General features: G+C 39.7%; 2 protein-coding genes across 4 annotated transcripts in view; both read left to right on the top strand.

Annotated features, from left to right (window-relative positions):
* The first annotated feature begins 1,309 nt into the window (after positions 1 to 1,309).
* Positions 1,310 to 8,820, top strand: LOC137346512 (PHD finger protein 12-like). The gene is made up of 5 exons (XM_068009981.1): positions 1,310 to 1,459; positions 3,152 to 3,250; positions 3,651 to 3,733; positions 6,850 to 6,988; positions 7,659 to 8,820. Exons 2-5 carry the CDS (start codon positions 3,196 to 3,198, stop codon positions 7,985 to 7,987), a joined length of 606 nt encoding a protein of 201 aa, XP_067866082.1. The 5' UTR covers positions 1,310 to 1,459; positions 3,152 to 3,195; the 3' UTR covers positions 7,988 to 8,820.
* A 3,872-nt stretch (positions 8,821 to 12,692) lies between these two features.
* The window catches only part of LOC137346697 (dehydrogenase/reductase SDR family member 13-like), a 31,363-nt gene continuing 27,188 nt past the window's right edge, over positions 12,693 to 16,867 (top strand). Inside the window, exons 1-3 of one of the 3 annotated variants that reach the window (XM_068010403.1) lie at positions 12,693 to 12,803; positions 13,251 to 13,385; positions 15,214 to 15,332. In XM_068010403.1, coding sequence (XP_067866504.1) covers positions 13,259 to 13,385; positions 15,214 to 15,332 — 246 coding nt within the window. In that variant the 5' untranslated portion in view covers positions 12,693 to 12,803; positions 13,251 to 13,258. The other 2 variants (XM_068010405.1, XM_068010404.1) reach the window with 2 other exon arrangements.

The raw sequence follows: 16,867 nt of genomic DNA, 5'->3' as shown, positions 1-16,867 counted from the left end.
TTTGACTGACCAGGTTTCTCCTTGGAAGCCTTCAATTAAAGGAGCAGCTTGTCTAATGGATGCACTTTGGTGACGCACTGTATGGTGTAATCCCCTTAAGTGTAACCAGATACTTAAACTATATTGGGCTTGATACATTTTGCGTGGCTCATTGAGGTTTCAAAGTACCTATGCAAGTCATCTCTGCTACCACTGAACTGTGGAAAAATTATTTGTTTGTAAAACATCAATACGCTCTGAAACATCAACCTGATACAGGTTTACTTCTGTCTACCTGCCGGTTTCTTTCTCTGTTCCCTAACTGCCCATGTTAATTGATATTAATGGAGGTACAACAAGGTATGCTTGAAGGTTGGAAGCAGATGAGAGAGGTCGCAGGTAAACGATCAGCTTCTTGACTCAGATGCCTGTGCTATCAAGGGGGAAAGGTAGAAGCATATACAGTTAGTTTATTGTAAATCATGGTTAATGTATACAGTTTCTTCTTTTCACACCATTCCCCCCACACTTCAGTACATACTTTTCTGGGACTGACAGGTGGCTTTTTATTTCTGTGATTGAATTGAATTTAGTATTTTGGTGCCTTCCTAGCTGCATTCGTCCCATTGCTAATCTTGAGCCTAATTCCAGACACTAGTTAATAAAAGCAAAATACTGCGGATGCTCCAGACGCTAGTTGTTGGTTATATGCTAAGGTTATCTGTTGCCAATATCTGAACTCATCTCGTGTTCTTGTACTGAACCGGCTTGTTTTGTTAGTTTTTAATTCAAAAGATAGATGAATTTAGTTGTACAAGTACAGAGAGTCTGAGCCATTAATTAACTCCACAAAAATTCTGTAAACATGCATCTAAAACTGAGAAGTCTAAGGAAACTATCCTCCAATGCTTATGTACAAATTGCCGGTCTCCTCCATGCTCACTTGAAATAAAATGCCAAATACAGTATCAAAACTAAATTTCATGCTACAACTTACAGTGGGGGAGGGGGACTGTGCGTCAGGCAGAACTTTGTTTAGTAACTGATCCATTTTATTTCTCTTTGTATTCAGGGTTGGTAATTGTCAATTTAAATGGCAAATGAGCACACTCATCTGTCGTTGCACTGTAGGTTGGGTGGGGAAAAGGAGAACTGCATCTCTATCAAAAACGATCTCAATTGAAAATGTGTACTTACAATTTTAGATGACCTCAATAACTCATGTCCTTCATCCACACTATATGTTTTAATATATTTATTTGGAATTTTATATAGAAATTGTGTTAGAGAGTTGTTCAAGAAACTTCAAATTGGTTTGTTCCTTTTGTAGAGATTGAACTGAGTAAGCTCGATGAAAAGTTGATCCAGGTACTGGCTTGGCAGAGGATTCAGCAACTGTTTCCTCCCAAAACATCCTCCTTACCATCTGTACTCAGCACCTCAAAAACCCAGACAGTTACTGCTACAACGCAGACTGAAGGTATGCATTTATTTTGCCACCTCCGTAACATCACCCACTTCTTCTGTTAGATCCCATCTATTGCTCACCTCCAGACTCAACAATGCTCTTGCCTGCATATCATCCCTCACGCTTTGTAAACTTCTGGTCATCCAAAACTCTGGGTCTCATATTCTATCCCGCACCTATTCTTACTCACCCATCTCCCCATGGCCTCACTGAACTACAATATCTCATGGTCCCCTACACCTCAAACTTAAAATTCTCATCCTTGAGTTTAAATCCCTTCATGGTTTCACTCCCTACCTCTAATCATCATCTCCAGCCCTGTGAACACCTATGCCCCTCAGCTCCTCCACTGTTCCTGAGACTGGTCATATTTACATCCTTGACCTCTGTTCACCCCAGCGTTGTTGGGCATGCTTTCATTTACCTATACCCGACACACTGGAATTTCTTCCCTGCATACCCTCCTTGGCTGACATCGAACAACAGACGTGGGAGCAGGAAGCTACTGACAGGAAAAACTGGCGCTCAAAAATTAGGAATGCTGCGCATAGGTTTGTGTCCTTAAGACACAAAGCTGTAGGAGAGACATCAAACGGTAGGAAGCTGCTTCCGCCCGAGCTCCCCTAGGTCAAGAATTCCTGTGCCCCAAATGCTTAAGAGCCTGTAGATCTAGAATTGGACTGTTTAGCCACCAGCGAGCATGCCATAGAGCCAAATCTTCCCTTGATCTTCATCTGCGAAGAAAAGGCCATCATCACCTGAGCATCTGCACCTCCCTCTCCACCTTTATGACCCACCTGTTTGCCCAAGGCTTTGTTCACTCCTAATATTTCCTTCTTTAGCATGGCATCTTTTTTTTTTTTACTTGAGCTCCTGTAAAGTGCCTTGGAAGCTTTTCTACATTAAAGTGCTATATAAATGCAAGTTCCGGCAGTAGTTACTGTCATTCAATATTCTACATTCATTTAGAATAAGTGTTCCCTTACGTTATCCCCATCCCTAAGAGATGTAATAGAATTGTGCAAATATTTTGCAAGTTACACACCAGTTTCAATGTGCATTCCTGAGTACGTCACTAGCAATTTGGTGCCATTTTATCTTCCTCCACCCACCCCCTCTTCCAGAATCTCTGGAGAATCATGAAATGACAGTGGACTTCCAGGTGCATTCTGTTCTCTCTGTGATGTATAACGCCTATTATTCAGGTATAAGACTAGTAATCCAAAGGTTAAATTCAAATCCAAATTCAAGTTGTGAATATGATGTCAAAGAATCTGGTAACTTAGGGCTGGCTGCGGAGAAAAAATGACCAAGTGGCTGGATTGCCTTGAAAATCCAAATCGGGAGCTTTCACTCCATCTTAAACTGGCCTATATATGACTCAAATTAAGACCAGATGATTGACTGTTAATGCCCTCTGAAGTGGCCTAGCCAGTCACCGTACAATATCCGTTAGTGAAATTGGGAATGAGCAATAAATGTAACCTTGCCAGCATCACCTACAGAGCAGGTGCAAATTTACATACATCTGTTGCATTTGCTGAGTATCATCACTTATTAATGAAACCATTTGTCAGTTACAAATTATAAATTGAGTTTTCAAATGAATTTCTTTAAATTTGGCAAATGTGTCTTGTCCTGCAGAAAGGATACAACTGCATTTTCTAGCACTATGAATAATTTCCTTTGCTTTTTTCTTTCTAGTCCCTGCGAAGGAGGTTCAGGCACGTGCTGTATTTTATCCACTGATGGGTAAAGGCCAAGCTATTAGTATGTGCTACAGAACACTTTATATAGGAACAGGTAAAGAAAACCTACATGAAACAACTACCTGAAATTGACATGCCTTACTAATGATTGATCATTGCATTTCAGAATGATCTGTGTTGAACTGACTTCTACATTTTGCCAGGTGCCCTTTGTAGCATTCTCTCATGTCTTATGGTTAATAAATGTACTTGAAATGTAGACAGGAAACTTACTGTTGCTATCTCTCCCCCCCCCCCCCCCCCAACCTTCAAAAAAAAAAAGTTTGCTTGGTTTAATCTGATACCAACATTTGACAAATGAATATCTTTTAAGGCAAGCTACCAAGACCAAAATCATGATGTTCAAAATAAAGTCTGCTAATATTATGTTATTCGAATGGTAAAATGCACACTGATTATTGTAACTGAGATTTATTTTCTTATGTTTTTTTCAGGTGCAGACATGGATGTGTGCCTTATAAATTATGGACATTGTAATTATGTTTCGGGCAAACATGCCTGCATATTCTATGATGAGGTAAGGTCATGAATCTGAATTCTACCCTCTCCCTGATGCAAAGAAAAAAATAAATTGTTAATTGTATAGACCTCTAGCCGGGACAACATCTCAAATTACTTGAAAGTTCTGTGTGATTTTAGTGCTTGCTGGGTTTTAGAGCTTGCTGATGTAGAGGCCTGCTTTAGGGCGGGTAAAAGAACCCAACCAAACCACAGCAGGCCCGACCCAACCATCCCTTTACTTACCTTCCTGACACCGAACCTGCAAGAAGCTGCAGTGCATGCGTGGTGACATCATAGTGACGTCACTCGCTCACTGTGCAGACTCCGTTTCGTCCCGGACTCCCAGCTCAGATAAGTTTTTTTTTTTTTTTTTTTTTGTTTTTATTACTTACCAGCAGAGCACTTATCGTGTGTCTGGCCCGACCTGACCTGAACCCGACACATGTCATCGGGTCCCGTCCCGTTGCGTTCGGGTCAGGTAGCAAGCCTCTAAGCTGATGTCCTTCATAATAATGCAATTTGATATAACAAAACTCTGAAAACCCAATTATAAGAATGTAATAAGTAAGAACATAACTAAGAGCAGGAGTAGCTCCTCTAGCCTGCTCTGCCATTCAATAAGATCACGGCTAGTCTACCTCAACTCCACTTTCCCACCTTATCTCCATATCCCTTGATTCCCTTGTCTTACCTCTACAGTTCTTTTATCAAGGAGAAATCAGGGGTCGTAGTTGCAAATTAAACGGTATTTAAAAGAACCTTTGTTCGCTCAGGAATGCTCTTCCAGTTATCTCGATGACTAATGTTGTACAGCTAATTGCTTATCCTACACACTCGTTGCTCCTGTTTTAGCAAACTATATCTGCTTGCTTCAGAATAACAATTCACATTGATGCAACAGGATATTATTTGAATTCTGATAGGTTACAAATTAAAAGTAAAGAATGCAGTTTGAGTTGTTCTAACAGAGAGCAGCAGTACGATACTGATGTGCTAAGTCCAAATTGACTAAAATTTGCAGTTGGGCTGCTTCTAGGATAGTTGAAAAGAGCTGGATATATTTGATAATCGATGTCTTGGGGAAAACAGTTAACTGGCAGCAAAATGCAAGTAATATGAGGCCAGAAAAATTGGATAAGTGCTCAGTGCTAAAAGCAAATATTAGTAATAGATGCTCATGAATGGAATGAAATTGCACAACCTGTGACACCAAACAATACATTGGCAACCAAACAGGACAAAGGGAAGACCATAACTACGCTTTAAGATACTGGAGAGTAACTGTTATGAGAAGAATTGGCGACCAGATGGTAATTAATACCTCATTAACCATACCTGTGATGAGAGCAAATAGTTATGATAAATTTGGAAAAGTAGGGCTTGCAGTCACTAGAGCAAAGAAAGGCCAAGGAGGATCAAGTAGTAGGGGTGTTCAAAATTTTGTATGTGGTAAATAGTGAAAGCTGATTTTCAAGTGGTTTGTGAATCAGTAACAAGGGGTGTAAAGTTAGGATTTGTTCTAGATTCATAAAAGGGGAGAACAGAATTTTTTGGGCAAAGGGTTATTGGAATATGGGAATACATTTCGCTCAGTTAGCTAATGAAGCCACGACAATTAAGATATAAATAGTTAAATAAAAATACTACAAGGCACTGGGAAAAGGGAGGAAAGTGATATTAGAGTAGATTACTCCAATGCGGAGCTAACGCTGGCACAGGTATGATGGACAAAGTGGCTTCCTATGCTGAAACTTTTATCCTCTTATCCTAGTAAGTTAGATTGGAATGTCAGTTTTGCGGAACATGTGATGACCATTTCTAAGGTTGACCCAGCTTCAAAGTAGTTGTTTTCTTGGTGGCAGGGGAGGGTTGTGACACGGCGGCATCCAGTGAAGACTAGTCTGCCATGCAAAATGTATTATTGGTGATGCATTAAATCTTCAGGGCCTCTACTTAGTTGCAGTTGTCATTCTCTTTGAGTAGAGATTAAGGAACACAGATTTAAGGTTTTGGGCAAGAGATGCAGCAGGTATTCTGAGGTAGAACTTTTTTAACACAGCGAATGGTAATGACCTGGAAAACTCTGCTTATAAAGGTGGTGGAAGCAGAGACTATCAATGATTGCAAAAGAAAATTAGATAGGCAGTTGGGCAATGGGGATAGAGCAGGGGAATGGGTCTGACTGGATTGCTCTACAGAGAATGGGCATAAATTTGATGGGCCGAATGGCCTCCTTTGCCATAAATGACACAATGTATATTTATTATGCTATGTAAATGTCCAATTCACAATGTTCTGCCAAAATTTGAGTAAGGTAAATATGAGCTGAAGAATTGATGTAGTTTGCTACTGTAAATATGCAGTTTGCAACATCTCATTCATCTTGTAGCTTGACTTTCTTTTAAATGGACAAAAGAGACAAGGCTGGTGGAATCCAGGGATTTGGATGATATGACAACGCTATAGTTGCCCTATGTCTGCCAGTGATCCTTTTTGTGTATTTCTTCAGAATATTTTCTGCTAAAGCTACTTTAACTTCTTAGTGACTAGCGGTTTACATAGCAGTCTATGCTGTGTAATTGCAATGAGAATACTGTCTTTTATGTAACAGTATAAGTGGAAAGTTTGGATATGAACAGGAACAGATCTGAGTTAAGCTTTTAGTGGAAAAGAATGTAAATATTTACCGTCAATGTTGAGGTCTCTTTCCTGGTGTTGCACTTTAGCTGTTAAATGAAGTTGCAAATGGAAGAATAATAACAATCTAGATTAATGTCTAAATTGAAAATGTTATTCACCTTGTGACCAGTAGTCTATATGTACCAGTTTTGTTTGAGCAGAGGATATTAAAACTCATAATGTACTATTTATAGTGGGACATAGATAAGTAAGGCAGCTCTTGTTTGCTTAGGTATCTGCTATCTATCCATTTTCTTTTCCTGAGCTGCGCCACATAAACAGCTGATGCGTGACATTTTATGGATTTGTCCACATTTAACCTGAGACTTTGGGTACATAGAGCATTCCCCAGTTCAGGAGTTAATTGCCAATAAACTGAGCCATGTAGTGTAAAAAGCTGTTGCTAAGCATGTTGGTCATAAATTTTTGGTAATTTATCTTCTCTTTGTTTAGAACACAAAACACTATGAATTGCTAAACTACAGTGAGCATGGGACAACTGTTGACAACGTTCTATATTCGTGTGACTTCTCTGAGAAAACTTCTCCCACTCCACCAAGCAGTATTGTTGCCAAAGTTCAAAGTGTAATAAGTAAGAACACTTTTTTACATTTTCCAAAGTTAATTTAAACTGAGTAGATGAACAATAACTTAGTACTGTAAGAGTATATGACCATTCAGCCATAACCCTCTGAGCAGTTTTGCAATATAGTGAAGCATTTTAAACAGTGAAAGCCACTGAGAAAACAAAGTATATAGTACAATAAAACTGTTGTGCTCTGGGCAACGGAAGCTTAATTTATATTGGTAAACATCCCCATTACTTGAAGCAAGACTTTTTGAGTTCAAACTGTTTGGATGGAGAGTAGCCCATTCTTCCAGTGGGACTGGGAGCCCATGTTGAAGGAAACAGCAACAAAAACACAGGCTCTCTCCTAAAGAGTGATTGGCATCTACCGCTGTGTATTTCTTCCCCAGTAAAGTTTAGTAGTGGTGCATAAACAGCAGGATTGACCACTATTAAAGTTGCCAAAGACCAGTTGACCACAGTACTTGGAGATTTGCTGTTATTGTCAGGGGATAATTTAAGTTCATAAAGTGGAACTCACTTAGATATATTGTACATAATTTTATGAGTGCTGATTTTAGGTGGGATTTTCTTGTGGACCATTAAATATTCCAATACAGTTTGTAAACACAGAGCAACATTTTATTTACTGTGAAATACAGGGTAAACATTTTTTGATTTTTTTCTTTTGCAGAATATTGTAAGAGCAGAAAGGAAGAGGAGGAACAGGAAGAAACAGTTATGAGTTCCCAAGGCCAGGGACTGCATGGAAAAACATGTAACTGCAAGGCCAGCAGCTCTAGTCTAATAGGTGGTAGTGGAGCAGGCTGGGAAGGGACTGCATTGTTGCATCATGGAAGTTACATCAAGCTTGGTTGCCTGCAGTTTGTGTTCAGCATCACAGAATTTGCAATGAAGCAGCCAAAAGAAGAAACAACCCTAGTACACGATGCTGACTTAGAACAGAAGCATTTGATGAAACTCCATCAAGTGCCAGTGTTACGATCCAACTCTGTTCCATGAGGTTTCTGAAATGTACATAGGACTAAACGGGGAACCATGAACCGAAGAAGCTGTCTTTATATTGCATGAAATGAAGTATCTTCAGCATTTTTTCTTTTTTGCTCAGATTTTGTGGGCAGTTGCACATAGAATTTGTATAATGACTTCTCTTTTAAATATGTAACTTGTCATAGTTGTAAATGTTGACTGAATGAGAAAAAGAAACAAGGTCCTATTTGAAGGTCATGGTAAAGCCCTTTGCAGAACGAACTGGAAAAGCCTAGGATACATTCAGACTGCATCCCTAAACATGTACAAATAATCAAAGACTTGTTATATTTTGTGCCAGTGACAATAGTTTTTATAAATATGTGCAAAGTTTTCATAAAAGGATATGTTTATCTACTCTGATCATTGTTTTATTTAATGTATCTGGAATCCTATGACCCAGATGTTTTCTGCTACTTTTGCACTACAAGTAGCTGCTGTGTACTGATTAAAGAGGAAACAAAACCTTTCCAATATCAACGGTATTTTATTTCACTGAGAAAGGAGAAGTGTTAAAAGTAGAGTCTGTGTTAATGCACCTTTAATGGTGTCAGTGGTTTTTAAATGTGTAACATGCTAAAAACTTGTGGTATGGCACCAGCTGCCGTTGTGTTGTAGCGTAAAAGTTTGTCGTAAGCTTGTTAAGGTCCTTTTTCACACAGTAGTTCAAATGTAAATAGTTAATGTATTGTTTCAAATTTTACAACAGACACTTTCATGTATTCTGTATATAAAAAATTGACTCCAAGTTCCTGTCTCTGCCTGTCTATTATGACTGTAAATACATCAGATTTTTTAAAGAAAAACCCCTTGTTGCAGTTGAATATTTTAATACCAAGTGCTATCATAATTCTTTCACATCTGGTAGGTAATGATATAAAATGAGATGGACAATTTTTTTTCAGGATTCTTGCTTTGGAATCGCACATTATAAGCTGATCACATGACATGAAATGTGCAATTCTATATACATATATCCTTATACTGCCTTTGTTTTTTTCCTTCTTGGTCAATGTGGTTTGCTTTCTTTTGTTTGTATCGCATTAACTTTCAAAATCTGAGCTTGAAAATTATTTTTAATCTCCAGTTATTTCAAAAAAGATTTCTTCAACAGGAAGGACTTGTTGTCAAATGTAGTGGCTGCCAACTTAGTGTCCCCCAGTCCATTGAGACTGTGCATTGTAGTGATTCTGTCCAATTTTATGGAAGTCAAAAAGCCATTATCAGGTTGGAAGAGAACCTAAAATCTGAGCTAAAATCGTGATGGCTAATGTGCTTTTGGCTATCAAGTACTCAGTTTACTCCACTGCTGTTCTTTCCAGATGGGAGTTTATGTAGTGTTGGAACCATTATATTGTGTAAAAATATTCCACTATTGGAAGGATGTGATTGCACCGGAGAGGGTGGAGAGGAGATTCACCAGGATGTTGCCTGGGCTGGAGCATTTCAGCTATGAAGAGAGACTGAAAAGGCTAGGGTTGTTCCCTTTAGAGCAGAGAAGGCTGAGGGGAGGACCTGATTGAGGTATACAAAATTATGAGGGGCATTGATGGGAAGAAACTTTTTCCCTTAGTGGAGGGATCAATAACCTGGGGGCATAGATTTAAGATAAGGGGCAGGGGGTTTGGAGGGGATTTGAGGAAAAAAAAATTTCACTGAGGGTGGATGGAATCTGGAACACACTACCTAAAGGGGTGGTAGAGGCAGGAACCCGCAACACTTAGGTATTTAGATGAGCACTTGAAACAAGTCTACGAGCCAAGTGCTGGAAAATGGGATTAGAATAGATAGGTGCTTGATGGCTGGCAGAGACACGATGGGCCGAAGGGCCTGTTTCTGTGCTGTATAACTCTGACTCTATGACAGAGGAAAGAAGATATGCAGAATGAAGCATTTTAGTGAGTTCCATTATCAATGCAGATTGACAATACCACACCAGCCAGTTGGACTGGTTCTAAGCAAGGGATCATAGGAAATGTTGTTGACACAAAGAACTACCTTCATATCTTTATCTGGAACTTGTTGAATTGTCACAATAGACAGCAACATCATGCTTGAAGCCGTGGGCTGTAGCTTGCCAAAGAACACCGCCAAAGAGCTCAAACTCACTGGTTTAAAATCATAGATGAGTTGACTCTATCTCCGGATAATTTTGCAAACATCATTTGGTTCCTCAGAAGTGATGGGATTGAGAGCAGATAGTTAACATCCCAAAAATGATGCTGGCATACCTCAGGCTACAAGATAAGTGAATATTTAGGCCAATTTGACTTGCAGCCTGCTGTTCACCAGCAGGATCAGAGAGTGATTTAAGTACACTTCCAGCATGAACTGAAAGGGCCCAATGGGTTCACGTAGGTCTCGTTCTCAACCACACAGAAATACCCACCCAATCTCCAATAAAAATCTGGTAAAGGGGGAAGTAAAACTTTTCCAGTTTTAGGAAGAAAGAATCAAATAGTATTTTCAACAGAATTGTATGAAAAGGAATTTACATTGAATGGGTTTATCATTTTCTATCCTTGAGCACTTTGGGTGGGGGAATGAGATGATTATTTAGCCCTTTTGAAATGATCTTTGAATATGAAGCAGTCTAAAAACTTGAATTAAGTGGAAATTTAAGCTGTATTTTGGAGCAGTGACTTTGAAACTTTTCTGTATGGCAGATCCCCTGAAAGCATATGGAGACTCTGCCTGAAACCACACAGTAGCTATTTGGAGGACAAGAGTGCCATCAGGTAGAAGTAAGATTTTTTTTTTTAAATAGCATACAATAAAAGTAAGTCAACTCAGATGAATAACATAGAATTGTTCATAGTTTGTGTCATGTCTATCTGTCAATAGACCAAAATCTTATGACCTTGCAGAACCCAGGACATCAGACTTTTTAAAAAAAAAAAAGTTGCTTTTTGCTTCAGTTATTGGTAAGAAATTAAGCTAAAGTAGTTGTCTCATTACATTCCCAGGCGAAGGTTTCAGTGCAGAAATGTTGTGTTGCTATTGTCTGTTACTGTTATTTGTTCATGACAGACCAGAATCCTGAAAACGAAGTCACTACTTCAAAAGTAAAAGATGTTGAATACGTCATCATTCAGGCACTGCTGGGTGGAGATTAACATATGCTATAAATCTCAAATTTATAGCATTCTACTTAGCTACTTGAGAAAGCCACAAATATTTTAAGCTTTTGATTGGTTACTTGTAATAAGTATGATGTAATTAAATTGTTACCACTGTTGAACATTTTTCCCTCCCTTCTGGTGATCCTTGTTCAATTACAGCTCCATGAGCATTAGTCATCCACCCACAAGTGGCTGCTACTTGTGAGCTTAGATTCGATCTTGTCCTTGCTTCCCCGTCTGCTGCTCGAAATGGATCAGGGAATTAGATGTCTATAAGGTCAGAATGGGAATGTCAAATATTGCGCCTCTGATGAATGCAAAATTAATAATCAGATGAGCTTTGGTGCTGGAAGTCTAGATAGATCCTACAGCCTGTACTGAGCAATAGGTACAACAGGTTTGGAGTGTTACAATAATTAGGTTTTTGTTAATTTTTACTTGCCTCTGAGATCTTACAAATTCAGAATACAGGTAAGATGGACAGTTTATCACATTTGTTATTTTCTTATCAGTCATTGCATTTGAAGGTTGTAAGTGTTGGAAAAGGTAAATGGTAGTAATTTTTATAACTTTTCACTAAGCATTAGCCTGGGCAACATTTATATACTGCTTTTGGTGTCTTCAGTTTAAATATTTTTGTTGAACTGAACATTTTGACATTGAGATGGAGTCCTGATCTAGTGGTTGTTCAGCTCTTTGCCATGATTGAAATTTTACTTTTGTCCCCATCTCTGAAAATGTGAACTTTTGAACTTCACAACTGAGATGTGTGTTGCAATTTTACAAATTAACTAAAGTTTCAGTTATTAAAAGTGTAATTTTTGTATGTTTTTCAGGCCTAGATGCTTAGCAATCTCACAGCTATCCAATGTTTGTGTTACTCAACCACAAGGAGCTGCACCTCTACTATCGGTGTCTTCCCTCTTGATGAAGAGTTACAACTTTCTGAAAAGAGTTAAATGGAGTAATAAAATGGACAAGGCGATCACTGTTATAAAAGCTATTGGTCAAGCAACCTGTATTTTAATACAGCCCTAACCCACAGGCTATCAACTTCCAAAATTACTGCCAATCACTTTTTTCCCCAAGAAAATCTTGGCAGCCATTTTGTTGCAATTCCCACACCACCCACATATTGGTCATCCTGCTGATTGTGAGATTAAGGCCTTGATATTATGGGGACATGCATTCAAAGTGGTGGAGGGGAAAGCATTCTAGATCGGAAATCAACAGGTATGGGTTTCCTGGATGCCCTGCAGATAATGAACTGCAGGATTGGTTTTTTTTTTGCAGGTTTCCTGTGGTACAAGTCCACAGGCAGAGAAAACTCATTGTTGGTAGTGGTGAAGCAGATAATCTTGGGCTGGGAGAAACACCTCTGCTCTTGCTCACAAGTAGTGTGATCAATGTACCAGCTAAACAAAGCTGAAATGGGCTAAAAATTACAGGCATTGTAAAATAGAAGTCTTAATAGCTGTTATTGACCAGCCACTTCCTGAGAGTGGATTGATTGCCACTTCCGCTAATATTAAGTGGGCGGGTAACTTCCCACCTGACCCAAAGCTACCTGTTCTTGGAGGTTAAGATTGACCCCATGACGGACGAGTGCAGTAATGTTAGCAAGGGAATAAGTTAATCCGAGAAGTAGGAGGGAGAGAAGAATCAAGGTAAATAAAATCTACAAAATGGAGAGAAAAGAGAAAGCTGAATTATGAAAAATAGAGCAGATGAAAAGCAAAATGAAATAAAATTATACATATTACAGTGCACATTTTCTATGGACGGCAATTAAATATGCCAAAACAAATTATAGAAACTTAATTTCCACATTTTTTTGTTTATTAACTGCAGAAAAAGTAGTCAAGGAACCTCGGTCTTTAACAGCAACCTGAAGGGGGCAGCCATTCTTAAGTGTTCAATTCACACAGCCATAGTTTTTACTGAAAGTGTTTCCATAATCATTTACGGGGAGGTGCTGAAATTTCTCCAAAGAGATCTGCTTTGTTATACGTGATTTTAGTCTGTTGCGCAGCAAAGTTAACCGGGTTTTAACTGTAATGTGAGCAGTACGTCTTCATTAAACAAGACGTGTAATCATTTTTTTTGTCACACAGGAGCAGCCATGGTTTCCTGGATAGTAGCTGCTGCAATACTGGTCGCACTGTACTTTTTAATTTACTACAATTTCCTGACGGGAGTTCAGTGCAGGAGTGATACTTCGCTGCGTAGGAAGACGGTCATAGTCACAGGTACTTCTCCTTGCGGCTCTCAATGATGCACAGCCGGCAATAGCCTTTAAGTGGATGAATGCCAAGTTTCTTGGCGTGGGGGAACATAGAAAATAGGAGCAGGAGTAGGCCATTCGGCCCTTCGAGCCTGCTCCGCTATTCATTAGGATCATGGCTGATCAACTCAGTAACCTGTTCCTGTTTTCCTCCCATATCCTTTGATCCCTTTTGCCCCAAGAGCTATAACTAATTCCTTGAAAGCATTCAATGTTTTGACCTCAACTGTTTTCTGTGGGAGCGAATTCCACAGGCTCATCACTCTCTGCATGAAGAAATTTCTCCTCATCTTAGTCCTAAAAAGTTTACCCCATATCCTTAGACTATGACCCCTGGTTCTGGACTCCCCCACCATCGGGAACATCCTGCATCTACCCTGTCAAGTCCTGTTTGAATTTTATAGGTTTCTACGAGATCCCCCCTCACTCTTCTGAACTCCAGCGAATATAATCCTAACTGACTCAATCTCTCCTCATACGTCAGTCCCGCCATCCCTGGAATCACTCTGGTAAACCTTCGCTGCACTCCCTCTATAGCAAGAACATCCTTCCTCAGATAAGGAGACCAAAACTGCACACAGTATTCCAAATGTGGCCTTACCAAGGCCCTGTATAATTGCAGCAAGATATCCCTGCTCCTATACTCGAATCCTCTTGCTATGAAGGCCAACATACCATTTGCCCTTTTTACTGCCTGTTGCACCTGCTTGCTTACCTTCAGCGACTGGTGTATGAGGACACCCAGGTCTTGTTGCATTTTCCCCTTTCTCAGTTTATAGCAATTCAGATAATCTGCCTTCCTGTTTTTGCTACCAAAGTGGATAACCTCACATTTATCCACATTATGCTGCATCTGCCATGCATTAGCCCATTCACTCAACTTGTCCAAATCACCCTGAAGCCCCTCTGCATCCTCCTCACAACTCACCCTCCCACCTAATTTTGTGTCATCTGCAAATTTGGAGATATTACATTTAGTTTCCTCATCTAAATCATTAATATATATTGTGAATAGCTGGGGTCTTAGCACCGATCCCTGTGGTACCCTCTAGTCACTGCCTGCCATTCAGAAAAAGACCCGTTTATTCCTACTCTTTGTTTCCTGTCTGCCAACCAATTTGCTATCCACCTCATTACCCCCAATCCCATGCGCTTTAATTTTACACGCTAACCTCTTATGTGGGACTTTGTCGAAAGCCTTCTGAAAGTCCAAATAAACCACATCCACTGGCTCTACCTCAATAACTCTACTAATTACATACTCAAAGAATTCTAGTAGATTTGTCAAGCATGATTTCCCTTTCGTGAATCCATGCTGACACTGTCCGATTCTACCACTGTTCTCCAAGTGCTCTGCTATAAAATCTTTGATAATGGACTCCAGAATTTTCCCCACTACCGACATCAGGCTGACTGGTCTATAATTCCCTGTTTTTTTTTCTCTAGCTCCCTTTATAAATAGTGGGGTTACATTAACTACCCTCCAATCTGTAGGAACTGTTCCAGAGTCTATAGAAAATTTGAAAGATGACCACCAATGTATCCACTATTTCTAGGACCACTTCCTTAAGTACTCTGGGACAAAACATATAAACTTTTCGCTTGTAATAACACAGACATTAGTTGCTGAAATTTTATTACAAGTTCTAATGTAAGGCGACTGTAAATGGTTCACGTTTCCCTAATGGGGAGCGTTGTTTGTTTTCTTTTTGCAGTTTAGTACTTCCGAACCTTTTTTAACATTGTGTTAAAGAAATAATTTAATTCCATTTGTGTGTCTGTCGCCGTGTCAGGTGCAAATACGGGGCTCGGGAAGGCGACAGCGCTGGACATGGCTCGGCGGGGAGCCCGAGTGATCCTGGCTTGCAGGAGGAAGGAATGTGCCGAAGCAGCGGTCTTCGACATCAGGAAGGTGATCTCTGTGCCTTCAACACCTTTAAAACAATAGCTGCATGTTCAGTCTCCGCAGTGTAACCTTTAGCCCTTTATATTTCAATGGGACATGTGAATTGAGACAAGTTTCAGTGGATTTTTTCAGCTAAACCCTGGATACTCCCTCCACTTCTAAATTCAAGAGGATAATTCCTCATATTCTGCCTTCCAGCTTTACTAAGAAAGACTTGCATTTATATCATGATTTTCACCACCTCAGGATGCCCCTAGGCACTTTACAGCCAATTAAGTACTTTTGAGACGTCGTCACTTGTAGGAAAGACCACAGCCAACTAGGGCACAGCAAAACCCCACAAATAACAATGTGACTTTATTGGTAATAGGTGAAGGATAAATATTAGCCCAGACATCAGGGAGAACTCCCCTCTTCAAAATAGTTCAAAGGGATCTTTTACACCCAACTGAGAGGGCGGACAGGCCCTCAGTTTAACATCTCATCTGAAAGATGGTACCTCCAGCAGCACTCCCTCAGTACTGCACTGGAGTATCAGCCTATTTCAGGGTTGTCCAACCTATTCACGTTGGGGGCCACGTTACAATTTTTGTATATAGGGGGCCAGTGAGCACATTTCTGAAAGGATAATTTTTTTTTAATGCCTTTACCTATCAAAACATATTATGACCAGTTCTGGGTGCCACACTTCAGCAAAGATGTGAAGGCATTAGAGGGAGCGCAGAAAAGATTCACGAGATTAGGCACGCTACAGCCTACCGGACTGAACATTGAGTTCAATAATTTCAGTGCATGACTGGCCCTTTTTTTATTTTTATTTTTTTATGTTATTTTAGTTTTTTTCATAATTTTTTTTAACATGTGCCTGCCCACTTTTTTTTTCATGTTTGTACTTTTTGCTCAGGCTGTTCATTATTTTGTCATTTAACACTCTTTCTGCAGTAATGCTTTGTCTTTCACCACACCATTAGCACACTCTTTGCCTGTGCCCCATAACTTCCTTGTCAGTTAATCTCTCTCACTTTCTGTCCTAGCAACACCTTCCCTTTTGTTCTCCTTTCCCCCACCCCCGCTTTATTTGCTTAAAACCTATTACATTTCTAACCTTTGCCAATCTGATGATAGGTCACTGACCTGAAACATTAACTCTGCTTCTCTCTCCACAGATGCTGCCAGACCTGCTGAATATTTCCAGCACTTTCTGTTTTTATTTCAGATTTCCAGCATCTGCAGTATTTTGCTTTTATTTTAGTGTTTAATTCACTGCCATGTCTCTTCTTGGAATGCCTACCTTGAAGAAGTACTGCTCTTCTCTCCGGGATTTTTGTTTGTCTCTTTTACCTTGTTCACCTTCATTGCTTTCTATTTCCCTCCTGGTGTTCGATAAAGTGTCTAACAAAACTCATTTTCACAGCCACATCCCCTTCCTCAGTGACTGTCTCCGGCTCAGACTTATTCTACGTGGACTCCAACTGAAGTTTCATCCTTCATGTTTTCAATCCACCCAGGATTACAGGTATCTCCGAGAAATACAACATTCT

Source organism: Heterodontus francisci, chromosome 30 (genome assembly GCF_036365525.1).
Source record: "Heterodontus francisci isolate sHetFra1 chromosome 30, sHetFra1.hap1, whole genome shotgun sequence".
NCBI lineage: Eukaryota > Metazoa > Chordata > Chondrichthyes > Heterodontiformes > Heterodontidae > Heterodontus > Heterodontus francisci.
The sequence above is the reverse complement of the archived record's forward strand: the minus strand, read 5'-3'. Positions and strand labels throughout refer to the sequence as shown.